This window comes from Xenopus tropicalis, chromosome 9 (genome assembly GCF_000004195.4).
Source record: "Xenopus tropicalis strain Nigerian chromosome 9, UCB_Xtro_10.0, whole genome shotgun sequence".
Lineage (NCBI taxonomy): Eukaryota > Metazoa > Chordata > Amphibia > Anura > Pipidae > Xenopus > Xenopus tropicalis.
The window spans coordinates 10,239,134-10,251,713 of NC_030685.2; the positions used below are offsets into that span (position 1 = coordinate 10,239,134).

A 12,580-nucleotide genomic window follows, 5' to 3' on the forward strand; every position below is an offset into this window, starting at 1 on the left:
CCGCAACTATTCTTTTTTGATGCCTGTGCCAATTTTTGGACGTGCGGCAAATTTGTCCGCAGCGATTTTTTTCATCCGTTTCGCGAAACAATCCGCCAATGGCAAAACGCGTAAATTCGCCGCGAATCCATGCCTGCCGAAACATTTTGCCCATCACTACTACTAAGTATTTTGGTTGTTTACAGATGTGTTTACGTACTGTTTTACAAAAATATAACAAACGTTTTGCGGCTGATGATACACAAACTTTCACTGTCCAATAATGTAACAAACTGCCCCTCCCCAGTGACTTTGGGTTTAGTTCTTACGTTGCTAAAAGTTGGCCGCTGTAGTACATGTGATTGGTAGAATTTGCATTAGTGATGAGCGAATCTGTCCCATTTTGTTTAATCAAAAAATTCACAAAACTACACAAAAATTCGTGAAACGGCTACAAATCCGCAAAACGTTTGTTGCGCAACTTTTTTTGTCACTCGCGTCTTTCTTTTGTCGCATGTGTCTTTTTGACGCGACCGTGACTATGTTGAAGCGACCAATGTGACACGACCATGACTTTTTTAACACCCGAGTCTTTTTTTTGTTGCGTGCGTTTTTTTTTCACGTGACCACACCTATTTTGATGCAACCATAGTAACATAGTAACATAGTAAGTTGGGTTGAAAAAAGACATACGTCCATCAAGTTCAACCATAATGCCTATATATAACCTGCCTAACTACTAGTTGATCCAGAGGAAGGCAAAAAAAAAAAACGCCCCTATTTTGACACAACCGTGGCCATATGTGACTGCTACTTTGTTTTGACATGCAACAAATTTTCCCATTGTGAATTTTCGCAGCAGTTTCCCATGTTGAAGCGGCCAATGTGACGCGACCATGACTTTTTTGATGCCCGCGTCTTTTCTTTGTTGCACACGTTTTTTTTCATGTGACCATGCCTATTTTGACATGACCGCGCCTATTTTGATGCGACTGTGGACAAATGTGACATCACTGCTACTTAGTTTTTACACGCAACAAATTTCCCCATGGTGAATTTTAGCAGAAGTTTCACTACTTTTTTGTAATCTGTGTCTTTTTTTGACACAACCGAGCCTATTTTGATGCGACTGCGCCCAATGTGATGAGACCACTACTTTTTTTGACGCACAAATAATTTTCCCGTGGTGAATTTTCTCGGAAGTGTTTTGTCACCCACATATTTTTTTTTGACACGACCGAGCCTATTTTGACGCGAGCCAATGTGATGCGACCGCTACTTTTTTTGACGCATATAATTTTCCCGTAGTGAATTATCGCAGAAGTTTCCCAAAACTTGTTTGTTGCGTGACTTTTTTGTCACCCGCATCTTTTTTTGACACAACTGAGCCTATTTTGACACGACTGCGCCCAATGTGATGCAACCGCTACTTTTTTTGGTGTGGTGAATTTTCTCTGAAGTTTTTTGTCACCCACATCTTTTTTTTGTCACCCGTGTCTTTTTTTGACATGACTGCGCCCATTTTGACACGACCGTGTCCATTTTGATGCAACCATGCGCAATGAGACACAACCGTGACCGTTTTTTGACACGCAACTAATTTTTCCGCAGCAAATTTGCGCTGAATTGTGCAAATTTTGCTCATCACTACTCTGACTGTTAATCCTGAAGTAATGGGGGATGATTTTACACCCTTTAGTTATGGTTAGTTAGTAAGGATTCCATTACTCCCCATCAGTTCCTGCTAAAGCTCAGACACAGAGCTTAGGGTTAGGGCATAGACCCAAGAGGCTAGAGGCACATTTTATATAAAAAGTCCATCATTAGTACATAAATACACAAATATTCAATAATTCTGTGAAGAATGAAAAGAGCAGGTAACTGCTGTGATTGGCTATTGGGGAGCCTCTATGCACCCTATCAGCTTACAGGGGGCTTTGTTTGGTAGGAAATCTTGTTTTTATCCAACCAAAACTTGCCACCAAGTCAGGAATTTAATGATAACTCCCTGGTTTGGGGGCACTGAGAGCAACATCCAAGGGGTTGGGGAGCAACATGTTGCCCCTGAGCCACTGGTTGGGGACCACTGTCATAGATGAATGTTTCTTGGGTCTGTATTCTGCCTGCCTTGTTTAGTATCCTAAGGGGTTAATGAACGTTACCTGGTTCTTTCAAGGATATATTCACCCACAGATCTTCAGTAACGGTATATTAAACATAACGAGTAGAAAGAAGGTCTCGGAGGAACTGGTTGGCAAACTAGTAAAATAGCTGTTAACGAGTCCCCGAGCTTCAATGAGGGCTTATTCCTTGGTGTAACCCACGAGGGCGCGTCTACAATAAATATTCCAGAGTAAGAGGGGAGGATATATTTCAACAATGGGAGACAATACAGGAGACAATGTATGACTGGATATTTCCCACCTAATCGTTAGGTTTAATGCCTTAACATAGTAAATAATTAGAAATGGGGGGCAATAATATCACCATTGCGGAAGAATTCATCCTTCTCGGCTTCTCCCATCTCCCTCACCTTCGATCCATTCTACTCTGTATGTTCTTGTTCCTCTACGCCTGCACATTACTGGGGAACAGCCTAATTACCCTGCTCATCATAAAAGACCCTCGCCTTCACACCCCAATGTATTTCTTCTTGGCCAACCTTTCCATACTAGACCTGTTGTCTCCATCAGTCACTGTGCCCAAAATGATCCAAGACCTCGTTTCTGGGAAGGGAGTTATATCCGTACACGGCTGCTTCGTCCAGATGTTTTTCTTAATAACGTTTATAGGGTCGGAATGTCCTCTTCTCTCAGTGATGGCTTTTGACCGTTATGTCGCCATTTGTAAACCCCTTCATTATAGGATCATAATGAGCAACAAGATGTGTTCATGGCTAATGGGAGGGGTATGGATCTTGGGGAGCTTCTATTCTCTCCTGCACACATTGCTGACCAAAAACATCCAGTTCTGTGGTCCTTTCTCCATCAACCATGTTTTCTGTGATGTTCTTCCACTTTTCCAGCTGGCCTGCTCAAACATTACTCTAAACATAGCTTTACTCTATGTATCAGTGTTTTTAAATGGCATATGCAACTTCTCCATTATTCTTGGTTCCTACAGTAGTATCATTACTGCCATAGCGAGAATAACGTCTAAAGACGGAAGGTTGAAAACGTTTTCAACGTGCGCTTCCCACCTAATAGTGGTCTCTGTGTATTATTGTACAGTGATGGCCTCTTATTTCCGTTCGGTCAGTAGCTACTCAGAGTCCAGAGACAGAACAGCCGCTGTCGTGTACACTGCCCTCACCCCAGTGCTGAATCCCATAATATACAGTTTCCGTAATAACGATGTAAAGAAGGCGCTGAAGAAACTTTTTGGAAAGTGAGCATCAAGCCTAGAGCGGAAATCATTCGGTCAAGCAGTAGGATATACAGTTTCTAGTAGAATAAAGTCTAAAACCACTGGACTCAAGTTTTCTTGAAAACATTTTAGACACTCTGAGTGGCTTCTTCAGTTAGGCAGGTTTTGATAGGACAAAATGTTGAACCTGATGGATACAAACTCACCATCATAGTTACATAGGGTTGATAAAAGTCCATCAAGTTCAACCCTTCCAAGTAAACCCAGCACACAGAAACCTATACTTACCTATCTATCCACTCACATACAGACCCACACTGACCTATCTATCCACTCACATACAGACCCATACTGACCTATCTATCCATTCACATACAGACCTACACTGACTTATCTATCCACTCACATACAGACTCACACTGACCTATTTATCCACTCACATACAGACCCATACTGACCTATCCACTCACATACAGACCCACACTGACCTATCTATCCATTCACATACAGACCCACACTGACCTATCCACTCACATACAGACCCATACTGACCTATCTATCCACTCACATACAGACCCTTACTGACCTATCCACTCATATACAGACCCACACTGACCTATCCACTCACATACAGACCCACACTGATCTATCCACTCACATACAGACCCATACTGACCTATCTATCCACTCACATACAGACCCACACTGACCTATCTATCCACTCACATACAGACCCACACTGACCTATCTATCCACTCACATACAGACCCATACTGACCTATCCACTCACATACAGACCCACACTGACCTATCCACACACATACAGACCCATACTGACCTATCCACTCACATACAGACCCATACTGACCTATCCACTCACATACAGACCCATACTGACCTATCCACTCACATACAGACCCATACTGACCTATCTATCCACTCACATACAGACCCACACTGACCTATCCACTCACATACAGACCCTCATAAAAGGCGACTAAATTAGTCTGGCAAGATCTGTTACGCATAAAACCATGTGGCACAAACTAATAGTATTGTGAACTGCAATGTATCCAAGTACCCTATCCCTTATTACCTCTTCCAAAAGTTTTCCTACTACTGATGTCAGACTAACAGGCCTATAGTTTTCAGGCCAAGAACGGGATCCCTTTCAGCTTAAATACATGTTTTTTAAAAATGTCTTCTTCCCAGAGTTTAGGGGCCCATTGATCTTGATCTGGGGCCCAATAACTAGTCATTCCATTGCTGAAAAGTTAATGTAGGTGAGAGCTCATTAAGTCAATAGATCTCAATATAAACAGCTGATGTTACTCTATAATAAGTAGTTCATATAAATAGTTTTATTAATTAATGTGAAATCCACATTCCTGCTTGCCTTATCATGACTTGATATGTAAGTTTCTGGGCAAGTTGTTATGGAACTTACACAAATTGCGCACATTTTAATGTAAGTTTATACACTATGGGGTCGATTTATCAACGTTCGTATTTTATTTTTTTCTACTATTTTCATATTTTTGCGCTAAAAATCATGAACTCGAATTATGGTTATTATTATCAAGCCCAAAAAATTGTGAAACACTCATATGTAAAACGTCGGCATCTGAAAGCTTGCGAGGTCGTGTAGAATCAATGGGACCTGTCCTAGGCAAACGGGTGGTCGATATCGGGCAAATTTAGGCTAATTCGATCGAATTATAACGATCAATCAATGAGCCAATGCGGTCCACGATCTGACTAAATCTTTTAACCTGCCCGATCGATATCTGGCCAATTTCAGGCTGGCATGGCCGTAGTTGCTGCCACATACATGGGCCGATAAGCTGCCGAATCAGTGTAAGGGACCAATATCGGCAGCTGCAATCAACCCGTGTATGTAACCTTTAGATGGAGTATGTTCAGATTTGGAATTGTCCCATTTTGTTGCATAATAAATCTTGGAAAAGTCGTTTTTTTAACGACTTTTTCGAGTTTTAGCGCAAAAAATCTGAATTGTAAAAAAAATTCAGTCGTTAGTAAATGCACCATCCCCCTAAGTGCACACAAGGGATGACTGGAATAGGCAGGTAAGATGGCGGCGTGGCATTGAGATAGAAAGAAGAGTAAACTGAATTTACTAAGGGGTGCCTAACATTTTGGCGCACACAAGTGTGAGTTTCCTTGTTGTTTTAAAAGTGGCAATGGAACATACATTTTAGCCTACTCTTAGGTGCACATTTACTAATCCACGAACAGACCGAAAGCGTCCGAATGCGTTTTTTTCGTAATGATCGGTATTTTTGTGACTTTTTCATCGCCGTCGCGATTTTTCGTATATTTTCTGTGACTTTTTCGTCGTCGTCGCGAAAAAATCGGATTGGTTTTTCCGGGCATTTACAATTGCCCAATACGAAAAAAACGTGACGGCGACAAAAAAGTTGCGCAAAATTCGATAAAGTCGTGACGGCGACGAAAAAATCTCACAAAATACGGAAAAAAACACGACGGCGACGAAAAAGTCACAAAATTTACGTTTCCAATCCAATTTTTTCCCATTCGGGATCCAGATTCGTGGATTAGTAAATGTGCCCCTTAGTAAAAGCAAGTGTTTAAAGCTTTGCCATGACCTAAAATACAATTTTTATCTACTGAATCAAGAGTTAAAGAAATATCACAAGGAGTATTACCAGAGGGACATTGTAGAAAGCTATGGGATTTGGGAGATAAACATTTAATGAATTCCTTGGGGTTAAGCTAAAAGTACATGACAAATGGTTATAATATAAATAGAACACGAGAGATGAATGAGCAGTAGCTGTTCCATTGATGCATCAGGAGTCTGTGCCATTGTGTAGAATATTAACCAATAACAAAGCCAGCAAAGATCAGATTGACCTATTTTCAGAGGCCCAAAAAGTCACCTTATCTTGATGTTGTTCATGAAAAATATCTTTCCAATTAGATTTATTAAATGCCAGTATAATTACCAACCATTTAGCATTTGTATGTATTATCTTGGCAATGACCAATGGTACCAATGATGATATCTTCATCCTTCTTGGGTTCAATCACCTCCTGCAAGTCCGACCCATCCTCATCGGTATCTTCTCCATCCTCTACATATTCACCCTACTGGGGAACAGCCTTATCATCGTGCTCATCCTAAAGGATAAGCGACTCCACACCCCGATGTATTTTTTCCTGGCAAACCTCTCCATGTTAGACCTGTTGTCTCCGTCGGCCACGGTTCCTAAAATGATTGCGGATCTGGCTTCTGGGGAAGGAAAGATCTCCGTGCATAAATGCTTTACGCAACTGTTTTTCATTATTACGTTTGTGGCAACTGAGTCCCCTCTGCTTTCTATCATGGCTTTTGACCGCTACGTGGCCATTTGCAACCCACTTTATTACGGCAGTATCATAAACTTCAAGCTGTGTGCTAAGCTGACAAGTGGAGCGTGGATCTTAGGGAGCCTCTATTCCCTTCTGCACACATTGCTCACCAACAACATAGACTTCTGTGGTTCTAATGTGATCAATCACTTCTCCTGTGATCTTCTCCCTCTTATCCAGCTGGCCTGTTCTGATATATTTCTGAATATCGTCTTGTTGAATGTGTCAGTCTTTCTCAATGGGATATGTAATTTCTCGGTTATTCTCAGCTCCTACGTTAGCATTGCCAACGCCATAATAAAAATCAAATCCTGAGAAGGGAGGAGTAAGGCCTTTTTAACTTGCGCGTCTCACCTCATGGTGGTGTCTATGTACTATGGCACGATCATCATCTCGTATTTGTATTCCATTAACAGTTCCTCAGAGCCCAAAAGCAAAACGGCCGCTGTAATATACACGGCGGTTACCCCGCTGCTGAATCCAATAATATACAGTTTTAGGAATCATGATGTAAAGAATGCCCTAAAGAAACTTTTTTGAGGGTTATTGCATGTATGTAGGGTATGTGCAGAATATGTTATTCATTGTTCATATACATCTGTATATGTAAACAGGTTGGGTTTCTTAAACCTTCAGAATCATTTGACCCCAGATTTTCCTGGGTTTTGTAAATGTATTACTTGGTATTGCTCTTTTTTCTACATAGAAAATAATTAGATAAAGGCTAGAAAGTAAAAAAAGAAAAGTCTGAAGGTCCCCATACACGGGCCGATTCTAGCTGCCGATATTGGTCCCTTAGACAGATTCGGCAGCTAATCGGCCCGTGCATGGGCACAACCAATGGGCCTGCCTGAACCATATCTAGCCTGAAATCGGGCAAATATCGATCGGGCAGGTTAAAAAAATCTAGTTGGATCGGGGACCGCATCAGCTCGTTGGTGCGGTCCCTGGAACGACTTTGCCTATACCCGTCGTTATAATTTGATCAGGGCCAAACAATCAAATTAGCCTGGATTCTCCCGATATCGCCCACCCGTAGGTGGAGGAAATTGGGAGAAGATCTGCTCGCTTGGCGACATCGCCAAGCGAGTGGATCTGAAGGTGTATGGGCACCTTAAGAGGCACAACTCGCTATGGTATAAATTCGAAATAATCACAATAATTTCTGTAGTTCTGAAATATCTCGACAACGCTTTTATCGCTGTACAAAAATATTGAAAGGTTCGTAGTCTTTGCGCAATATATGATTTTTTTGTGGGAATTTACCGAAAACCATGAAAAACTCTTGGAATTTTACCAAAATTTTTGCATACATTCCGAAATGTTCTATAATTTAGAAAAAATATGAATTTATCTCAAAATTGTTTAGTAAATGGGCCCCTAGATGTAATAGTGTCTTAAATGGGGGTTAACCATTCAATCCAGATAGACACTAATGGGCAGGTAGTTTGTTAGGAACCTTGAATGTAAATAATCTCTACTTAACCGCTGCCAAGACAAGAAAACTCCGTTTAGTCCGCACCCAAGAGGTGATTTTTCCTGTCTATTTATCTGTCACATTTCATTGCCCTTCTGTTTTTGTAGTTAGCTTTAACATTGCCCACATATCCAAATCCGAGACCTGAGCCTGGTCACATCAGCTGGTGTTATATATGCCATATAATGAAGGGGAAAAGGACATAATTATCTTTATATGTAAGGTACCAGCAAGGGGCCTGACACAGTGCTGGGAATCAGCATTCTCATTGGTCAGTTCTCTTGCATCTATAATTAAGTTTTGGGTCAGTAGAATTCTCATTGGTGAATTGGTTTCCATGTGTAATTACGTTTTTCATCAACTTCTATAGAGAACTAGGGGGCGCAGTGGGGCAGCTTTACGGTTGGGTTTAGTGTCCGTTTAAGAGCAATTTTATGTTTTTCTTTCTATCTATAAGGTGTGCCAGATTGGCTCTCCTGACTTAGGGGATGAAATCAGCCTGCCCTAGGCCAACAGTTGCCTACCTCGTTAAGGGTCAGTTTTGTATTAAGTAACTCACTGTAACCAATCACATTTCCCCGTTTGTGATGTCTCTTTGCTTGTGTGATAGGTCAGTGTGTCTCGATGTACCTCTTCTGATCCTATTAAAGACTGTTTCAAATTTTGAAACGTACTTCCCATACCCATAAAAACAACAGGGGATAGAGACCAACAATGGATGGGCCCCTCCACACTGAGACACGCTTTTTCAAAAAATTTTCATTCATCAATTGTTTGGCCCCTGCAACATTTTTTTGATGCACAAAACAATTTTTTTGACAGGGGTGACAATTTTTTTGTAGTACAGTGAATTGTGGCCCCAATTTCGCCAATGGCGAAACACAGATATTCGCCTGGAATCCATGCCTGGCAAATAATTTCACCCATCACTAGTCATAAATAGTGATGAGCGAATCTGTCCCATAAAACGGCAAAAAATTCATGAAACACATTTGTTGTGCGATTTTTTTGTCGCCCGCGTCTTTTTTGTCACCCACATTTTTTTATCGCCACGCTTTTTTTACGCGACCATGGCCTTTTTTGACACACCTGCACCCAATTTGATGTGCAATGAAATTTTTTTATGCCGAACGAATTTTTACACAGCAAAATTTCACAGAAGTTTTGCAAAACAATTCACCAATGGCGAAACGCGGAAATCTGCCTCAAATCCATGCCTGGCAAATAATTTCACCCATCACTAGTCATAAATAATGATAAGCAAATCTGTCCTGTTTCGCCATAAAATTCACAAAACGGGCAAAAAATTTGCCAATGGTGAAACACGGAAATTTGCCTCATATCCATGCCTGCCGAATAATTTCACCCATCACTAGTCATAAATGGCCCATAGTATCTTTTTCCACTATTCTATAGAAAGTTAAAAATTAGAAGTAAGAGTAATGAGAATCAGTGGATATAACATTTTTATTTTATTAAAAAAAAGTTGAATCTAAGACTTTATGAATCCAAATAAAAAAACTGTAAGCCTATTTTTTCATTTGTCTGTACTAGTGATGAGCGAATCTGTCCCATTTCGTTTCGCCAAAAAATAAGTGAATCTTTCAAAAGATTCACGAAATGGCAAAAAATTCACGAAACGGGGAAAATGTTTGGCATCAAAAATAATTGTTGCACGCAAGAATACGTTTGACACGCAATTCTTTTGATGAGAGAGACAATTCTTTTTGACACGCAAGACAATTCTTTTCATGAGAGAGACAATTCTTTTTGACACGCAAGACAATTCTTTTCATGAGAGAGACAATTCTTTTTGACACGCAAGACAATTCTTTTCATGAGAGAGACAATTCTTTTTGACACGTGACAATTCTTTTGATGAGAGAGACAATTCTTTTTGACACGTGACAATTCTTTTGATGAGAGAGACAATTCTTTTTGACACGTGACAATTCTTTTCATGAGAGAGACAATTCTTTTTGACACGTGACAATTCTTTTGATGAGAGAGACAATTCTTTTTGACACGTGACAATTCTTTTCATGAGAGAGACAATTCTTTTTGACACGTGACAATTCTTTTGATGAGAGAGACAATTCTTTTTGACACGTGACAATTCTTTTGATGAGAGAGACAATTCTTTTTGACACGCAAGACAATTCTTTTGACGAGAGAGACAATTCTTTTTGACACGCAAGACAATTCTTTTCATGAGAGAGACAATTCTTTTTGACACGCAAGACAATTCTTTTCATGAGAGAGACAATTCTTTTTGACACATTCTTTTCATGAGAGAGACAATTCTTTTCATGAGAGAGACAATTCTTTTTGATACGCAAGACAATTCTTTTGATGGGAGAGACAATTCTTTTTGACACGCAAGACAATTCTTTTGATGAGAGAGACAATTCTTTTTGACACGTGACAATTCTTTTGATGAGAGAGACAATTCTTTTTGACACGTGGAAATTCTTTTGACGAGGGCGACAATTTTTGGACACACCTGTTCCCTAAAAAAATCAACCAATGGTGAAACATGGAAGTTCGATGCAAATCTGTGCCTGGCGAATTTTTTCGCCCATCACTAGTCTTTACTAGTCTGTTACAAGAAAACACAAGAGTTAAAATATGGAAGATGAGTCTAGAGACCTTGCTCTGCAGTGAGGGATTTGTGAAAGAGACTCCCAGTTGTCTCCCAGAGGGAACTTGCTGATATTTACATTAATTAAGGATCTGATATATTGTAATAATAGCAGTGCATTAGAGACAGCTTTCATAAAGAGAAATATGAACTATGACTGGGAATTGTTCCTTTTAGGCAGAACACTAGTCTACAAAGTGATCTACAAGAAGTAATTTGCAATATCGGCAAGAAATCTTTCTGATGTATCAGGATCTTCTTACAGATCTTAGTGGAGCTATTACACAAACATTTCTAATCAAGGGAAGAGTAAACCATTGGAAATGGAAGAAGGAAATGCTACCCAAGTTGAGGTGTTTGTCCTTCTTGGCTTCTCGCATCTCCCTCACCTTCGGCTCATCCTAATCTGCATCTTCTCGTTCCTCTACGCCTGCACACTGCTTGAAAACGGTCTTATGGTTCTCCTCATTAAACATAACCACCGACTCCACAACCCAATGTATTTCTTTTTGGCCAACCTCTCTGCCATTGACCTCTTTTTATCATCAGCTATAGTGCCAAAAATGATAAGGGACCTTGTTTCAGGAGAAGGACTTATATCTTTACGTGGTTGTATTATCCAGCTGTTTTTCTTTGCCCTGTTGGCAGGGGCAGAATGCCTTTTTCTTTCTCTTATGGCTTTTGACCGTTATGTCGCCATCTGTAACCCCCTTCATTACATAAACATAATAAGCCACGAGACATGCTTTAAGCTGATAAGTGGGGTATGGGTTCTGTCTTTCCTCTGTTCTCTACTGCACACAATGTTCACGTACAACATAGTCTTCTGTGGTCCTAACAAGATCAATCACTTCTTCTGTGATTTTCTCCCACTTTTCCAACTCGCCTGCTCTGATATAACGCCTAATCTAATCATTGTTTATGTATCAGACTTTCTCAACGGAATGTGCAATTTTTTGATAATTCTTAGCTCCTACATTAGTATTATAACTACAATATTAAGAATAACATCTCAGAAAGGAAGGCTGAAAGCTTTCTCTACATGTGCTTCACATCTGACGGTGATCTTTCTGTATTATGGCACACTTATCTCCACCTATTTCCATCCTCTTCGTAGCTTTTTAGAATCCAAAGACAGAACAGCATCTCTAATCTATACCATGGTAACACCAGCATTAAATCCACTCATATACAGTCTCCGGAACAATGATGTGAAGAAGGCACTTAAAATCTACTTTGCGAAAGTCTGAGCTGCAGGCATTATGTTAAAAAAGTTCAAGAATAGCGATGAGCGAATTTTTTTGCCAGGCATGGATTCACAGCGAATTTCCGCATTTTGCCATTGGCGAATTGTTTCCTGAAACTCCCGTGAATTTAAAAAAAGGCACAGTCACATCAAATTAGCCACGGGTGACAAAAAAAAGACACAGGCAACCAAAAAAAGACGTGGGTGACAAAAAAGACACGGACAAAGAAAAATTGTGTGACAAATGCGTTACGCATACAGAGGATCAGCAATAAACTATTTTGCCTTCATTATATGAGTTATGGAGATCAATCTATTGAAAACCCTTAATAATCTATTTCCATATTTTGTTGGTAATTTTGTAAATACAAAATGAGTTTTGTAGCATCACACACACTGGAAGGCAGCGTAAGCTTATGGTAAATTAGCCCTTCTATTACCACAAACCACACCTTATTTTACCCAGGATGAGACCGTA

The 12,580-nt window shown here is 40.1% G+C and overlaps 2 protein-coding genes and 1 pseudogene across 2 annotated transcripts; all 3 read left to right on the forward strand.

Annotated features, from left to right (window-relative positions):
• The first annotated feature begins 2,446 nt into the window (after positions 1-2,446).
• Positions 2,447-3,370, forward strand: LOC101733358 (olfactory receptor 5V1-like). Its single transcript, XM_004918353.2, has one exon. It carries the CDS (start codon positions 2,447-2,449, stop codon positions 3,368-3,370), a length of 924 nt encoding a protein of 307 aa, XP_004918410.2.
• A 2,996-nt stretch (positions 3,371-6,366) lies between these two features.
• Positions 6,367-7,278, forward strand: LOC100485236 (annotated as a pseudogene).
• A 3,901-nt stretch (positions 7,279-11,179) lies between these two features.
• On the forward strand, positions 11,180-12,106 carry LOC108648794 (olfactory receptor 5V1). Its single transcript, XM_018097225.2, has one exon. It carries the CDS (start codon positions 11,180-11,182, stop codon positions 12,104-12,106), a length of 927 nt encoding a protein of 308 aa, XP_017952714.2.
• Positions 12,107-12,580: the final 474 nt, after the last annotated feature.